Source organism: Choloepus didactylus, chromosome 4 (genome assembly GCF_015220235.1).
Source record: "Choloepus didactylus isolate mChoDid1 chromosome 4, mChoDid1.pri, whole genome shotgun sequence".
Classification (NCBI taxonomy): Eukaryota; Metazoa; Chordata; class Mammalia; order Pilosa; family Megalonychidae; genus Choloepus; species Choloepus didactylus.
The window spans coordinates 66,367,765-66,373,764 of NC_051310.1; the positions used below are offsets into that span (position 1 = coordinate 66,367,765).

A 6,000-nucleotide genomic window follows, 5' to 3' on the forward strand; every position below is an offset into this window, starting at 1 on the left:
ACCATTTAAGCTATGACTTCTGTAAAAGCAATACAACATAATTTTTACTTAAATAAAATCTAAAAATTCGAAGAGATTACTATTAGTTATCTCTAACTTATTAATATAGTTTTATGATTTCATTGTTAGTAGTTTAGCCATTATATCATGTTGATAAGCATACATTTGATTAAAGCTGTATCCAACTTTGTTACATTACTTATGACTTATCTATGATTGAAGTAACAGCTGCATCCCCATCCTGTTTTCTTTTTACACAGAAGACCAGATGATTACATGTTATCTATATCTAAGAAGGCTGAGAAACCCTTTCTGCATTCTAGAAAATATTCACAGCTTTTAACTGTTTAGCTTCTCCTTCAGTATAATCTTCTAATATAGAATTCAAATGATATGAATCATCTGTCCCAGTTATTATAGTAAGGACTTTCCACTTTTTGTCATTTGGAAATTGTACTTGAGTGTTTTGGGGTAAAAGTTCTGTTAAATATGCTACTATGTCAGAAAGAATAACTGGTTCTTCACTATCAGAACAGAAAGCATTAGGTGATATATGAGAGCAGCATAGAAAGAAGGAGTCAGCATTCTCATCAGATTCCTCAGTAGAGAAATTATCCTGCAATAATTTCCAGAATAAGTATGGATAGTTCAGATTAGTTTATTCTTGCAGCTTATAGTAAATAAGGGGATGGGATACACTGAGAACTGAAGTCCTGGGCATTAAGAAACCAGAAACTGATGGTTTGGAAAATTCTGAGCTTCTTGAAAGTGAATCCACAGAGAACAGTGCTCCTTGTGAGAACTTAAACATGGAACCAGTCATCAATTTCTGTTCAAGTCAGGATTGGAGGTGCGGTTATCCAGGAATGATCTGTGGAATCATTCTGATGATTTGAACCTCTGTGTACTACATGCACAACTGACAAGATTTTTGCAAGAGTTGCATGAACAGAACCACTGCCTGCCTGGATTAAAAATTACAGAAAAGGGACAGATTATAGGAAAAATATTCAAGGGCAGAAGCATGGAAACTGAGGTCTAGAGTGAAGACATCTCAGGCAGGAAGATCGACCCACCCATGTGTGTGGAAAGGGTGTGTGTTCTCTGGGGCTTGGAGGGGTTGGTCTCCTGTCCCATTGTTGAGGAAGACTCCTGCCACCCCACTGTTTTCTGAGGTTGGAATCTGTACCCATGTGATTGTATAGTCTCTGCCTGTTACCCCACTGTTCTGAGAGGATTGAGCCTGTTCCCTGGGGACTTTGGATAGTCTGGCCACCACCCCAGTGTTCTGAGAGGGTGGAGTCTTCACCTCAGTGTTTACAGAAAGCGTGGCTGCTGCACACGCACTTGGATGGGAGCTGCCATTTCATTAGTCTTGGAGGACAAAATAGCATTCAATATGTGATTCTCAGACCTTGAAATGTAGTGGAGTATACCTTGCAGGGCTTTGGAACTGTGAACCATGTTTTCCTTTCAATTTCATCCTATGGGCATGGAAATGTTTACTCTATGCTTGTCCCTCTATTGTATATTGGAAGCAGATAACTTGTTCTCTAGATTTCACAGGTCCACAGATGGAGGGAAATTGTGCTGCAGGACAAAGCACACACATAACAAATTTTGATTAGACTTTGTAATAAGCATTGCTTCTGAAATGACTTAAGGCTTTTGGGATATTGTGATGGAATGGGTGTATTTTGCCTATAGAAAGAACATGTCTTTTTGGGATCCAGATGCAGTGTGGCAGTTTTAGCTGAATGTACCCCAGAAAAACATTTTGTTAAATCTAATTCATTCTTGTGCTTGTATACCCATTGTACGTATGATCTTTTGATGAGGTTCTTTTAGTTAAGGTATGTCTTATCTCAAGATGGGTGTTAATCCTGTTGGCATCCTTTATAAAAGAAAAAAAATTCAGGCACAGTGAGAGAAAGCCATCTGAAGTGTAAGGAGCTGAAATCAATGAAACCAAGTAGAGAAGGAAGAGACCAGGAAATGCTGCATGTGCCTTGCCAAACGACAGGCTAAGGACCCATGGCCACCAGCTGCCAGCCCCAGAATGCCACAGTCTTGGAAAGAAAGCATTGACTCGATTATGCATTGATTTGGACATTTTCCTGGCCTCAAAACCATAAGTTAAGAAATTTTTATTGTTTAAGCCAACCCCTTTCATGGTATTTGCTTAAGTACCATAGGAAACTAAAATAGTCACCCTCTCTGGACTTGATGATAATATACTGTAAAATGCACAGAACTCAAAATTCCATTTGTTTTTACCCACAACCAGGACATCATGTCTGCAAGTCAGATGTAGCTTCCCAGTTGGATCAAGGAGAGGAATTGTGGAAAGAAGGAATTGGATTTTTCCAAAGACAGAATTCAGGTGAGCTCTAGGAACCTGTGCTTCATTGCAAGGAGGAGCCTTGTCAATGAGTGTGTAGGTTCTTGATAATAACCACCTGCAGATTTCCTTAAGTAAGTTGCATTTTCTAAAATATAGGTGTCAATTTGGAAATTTTCTTCAGGTGTGGTCATTATTTTGTTTACTTATTAATCTGTATTCAAGTGTCTGTGGTGTTGGAGAAATGGATATTTTTGTACCATTGGGTTAAAACTTTCACTTAGTGGACCTTTTCCTGGACATCCTCTTCAATGGTTTTCCCTCTCTTTACCTCCCCAACATACTATTTTTAAAATAATTTTTCTTAATCTTCAATCTTGAAGATCTTTTCTAATTGGCAATGTCATATGAAGTTTTCTACTGCCAAAAGTAATCCTTAATTTGATATTCTTTCCCTGACAAATGTCATATTTAAACAATTATAAGGCCATGTGGTTCTTTTCAACATTTTCATTTTCCTAAAGCTAGTCAAGCAAGTGCTTGTCTTTTCAATTGTTCCAGGCATGGAAATTGGTCTTAAAAAACAAGAAATGTTATCTATGCAGCATATCTGCAGGGAAGACATATCTGCCATCATGTCACTGGTAAGCATCATGGGTGTGAACCGTGGTCTTCCAAATTGATACCTGGGAGTGGAATAAATTAGGAATTCAGTATGATTACTTGACTGTAAGTTTGTTTAAGTGCTAATCCAGAAAAAGTCTGGGCTAGTTTAATCTTGGGAAGATTTAATTTCAACACAAGAGTATAACCTGGTTTTTTTTAAAAGTTAATTGTATAAACATGGCTCATATACCAATCTTTGAAACATTATAAAGTCTTCGAAACTGAGATAGCTCTGTAGTTGAGATGCTACAAAAGATCTCTGTGCATGCATGAGAATAACATGGTATGTAACTAACATGGGAAAGATTTTAATTGGTGACTATCACTGAATGATTAGTCTAGAATTCATATGTATATGAATGGATTTTTATGGACAGACCTTTTACTGTCTCTCATCTACTTCCCAGGAACAGAATTCTCATATTCAAAAGAATGACACTGTATGTAGCAAATTGCCAGATTTTACTCACAGTTCCAAAGTGACTCAACATGTTTTAACTCACAAGGGAAAGAAATCCTACTTCAGCAATCTGTTTGGAAAAGCCCATAATGACCAGTCATCTTTTAATCAACAAAAGCATTTTCACACTAGAAGTAAATCATATGAATGTCCTCTAATTGGTAAATGTGTTATAGAAAGCTCTGGCCTCACACATTACAATAGAACACACATTGGAGAGAAACCCTATGACTATCATCTATGTCAGAAAGCCTTTACTCGATGTTCTGTACTCAGAGAACATGAGAGAACTCACACTGGAGAGAAACCTTATCAATGTCATCTATGTGGGAAAGCCTTCCCCCATTATTCTGACTTTAGAAAACATGAGAGGTCTCACACTGGAGAGAAACCCTATGAATGTCTTCTATGTGGGAAAGCCTTCACTCAACGTGTTCACCTGAGACAACATGAGAGAACACACACTGGAGAGAAACCTTATGAGTGTCATCTATGTGGGAAAGCCTTCACTCAATGTTCTAACCTAAGAGAACATAAAAGAACTCACAATGGAGAGAAACCTTATCAATGTCACCTATGTGGGAAAGTCTTCACCCATTATTCTAACCTCAGAAGACATGAGAGGACTCACACTGGAGAGAAACCCTATGAATGTCTTCTGTGTGGGAAAGCCTTCAGTCAGTGTTCTAACCTGAGAGAACATGAGAGAACTCACAGTGGAGAGAAACCTTATGAATGCCATCTGTGTGGAAAAGCCTTCAGTCAGTATTCTAGCCTGAGACAACATGAGAGAACTCACACAGGAGAAAAACCTTATGAATGTCATCTGTGTGGGAAAGCCTTCAATAGAATTTCTAATCTTAATGGTCATGAAAGAATTCACAATGTTTAACAATCCTGTGAATGTCATTTATGTGAGAAAGCATTTAACCATTATTCTAGCCTTAGACAAGATGAGAGAACTCAGACTGGAGAGAAACCTTATGAATGTCATTGATGTGGGAAAGCCATCACCCATTGTTTTAGCTTTAGGAAACAGAAAATTCACAGGGAGAGATGCTGTAAGAATATCATTTGTGTGTAAGAATATCATTTGTGTGGGGAACTTTAGTTTTGTAGCATTTTAACCTTAGACAACATGAGAGAACTCAAACTGGATTGAAATCCTATAAATGCCCATACATGTGAAAGGCTTCAGTATTCAGATATTAGACTACATGACAGAACTTCTATACTATAAATATTTGGAATTTGGAAGAGATTTCAGCCCTTGAGTTAACCCTTTAAACATACTAGAGAACTCACACACTGAAGAAACACCATTTGTAATCAATCTGGTAGAGGTTTTTTGTTTGTTTTGTTTTCCAAAGATAGTTTCTTCAAAATTCTGCAACTGGGAGAAATATATATAGGAATGTTTACACATGCTTTAGTAATTTATTTCACTGTACAATGCATTCTGTGAAACACTACAGTAAAACTAACAAGAAAATGATTCAGTCACAAATAAGAATCTATTTTACAGAAAGTATTGAGTAAACTATGATGTCCTACAAGATATATTTCTATAACTTTTTCATGACTTTGAGCTATTGGTCATTGGTCATCTATTACACTATGTGTCTAAACATCAAGATGTCTACACTTTTGTTATCTGTGATGGGAAAGCTATTATGACCTCTCAGGGTAGAATGTGTCCTTTTTGGTTAAATTTGGTGGGCAAGGGTAGGCAACTCTCTAACTTTCATCCCTTTATGTTTTTCTACCCTCTATTACTTTCACAGTTTCAAATAAAAATATTAATTTGTGTTTGTGTACAGTACATCATTACTGTTCTAGCACAGAATTATGTTAATAAGTTTTTTATAACTAACAAAATGGTCCAAACACATGAAGGAAACATAAGCAGATCACTTAGTTGTGCCACAGTAACACCTAGTAAAGTACCACTTCAGCAAAGCTTCTGCTATTCCTCATAGGGTTTGTGAAAACGACATAACAACTTCAAAAAAATGTGCAGAAACATGAGGAAGAAGACAAGAAACTGTTCTCTGTTCCTGAAAAAATATCTTACCAGTTACTATATTTTGTATCACATTTTATGTTTTATAATCTTAGAATGATTGCCAAATCAGTTAGAGGGTAATATTATGAAGGAGGTATTTTCCTCTTATTTTAGATGAAAATGAATGACCAGTGAAATCTGAACTTCTTCCAAGTAATTACATTTTCCAAGAGGGGAAAAAGACACAGGAGGTAAATATTTCAATTTGACTTAAAGGTAGTAAAAATTAATTTAATTTTAAAAGTTGGCAACAACTAAAACACAAAGTTCAATTTCCTATATTTTCTTGGACAGAGTTCAATATATAAGGTAATTAACAACAAAAACTTTAGAACAAACACTCTGAATGTGGTTCACCATAATCAGGGACTGTCCATACTGACTGACATTTCTACATGGATCCTTAGGGCAAAATCTACAAAGTAGGATCTAATAATCAAGTTTGATTAGACATTTGTTTTATCACTA

General features: G+C 36.4%; 1 protein-coding gene across 4 annotated transcripts in view; it reads left to right on the forward strand.

The window, feature by feature from the left end:
- LOC119531490 (zinc finger protein 596-like) overlaps positions 1–5,421 on the forward strand; it is a 56,473-nt gene extending 51,052 nt beyond the window's left edge. For all 4 annotated transcript variants that reach the window (XM_037832789.1, XM_037832787.1, XM_037832788.1 and 1 more), the window contains 3 exons: positions 2,288–2,383; positions 2,903–2,985; positions 3,415–5,421. In XM_037832789.1, the coding sequence (XP_037688717.1) occupies positions 2,288–2,383; positions 2,903–2,985; positions 3,415–4,359 (1,124 nt within the window). In that variant the 3' untranslated portion in view covers positions 4,360–5,421. The remainder of the gene's footprint in view (positions 1–2,287; positions 2,384–2,902; positions 2,986–3,414) is intronic.
- Positions 5,422–6,000: the final 579 nt, after the last annotated feature.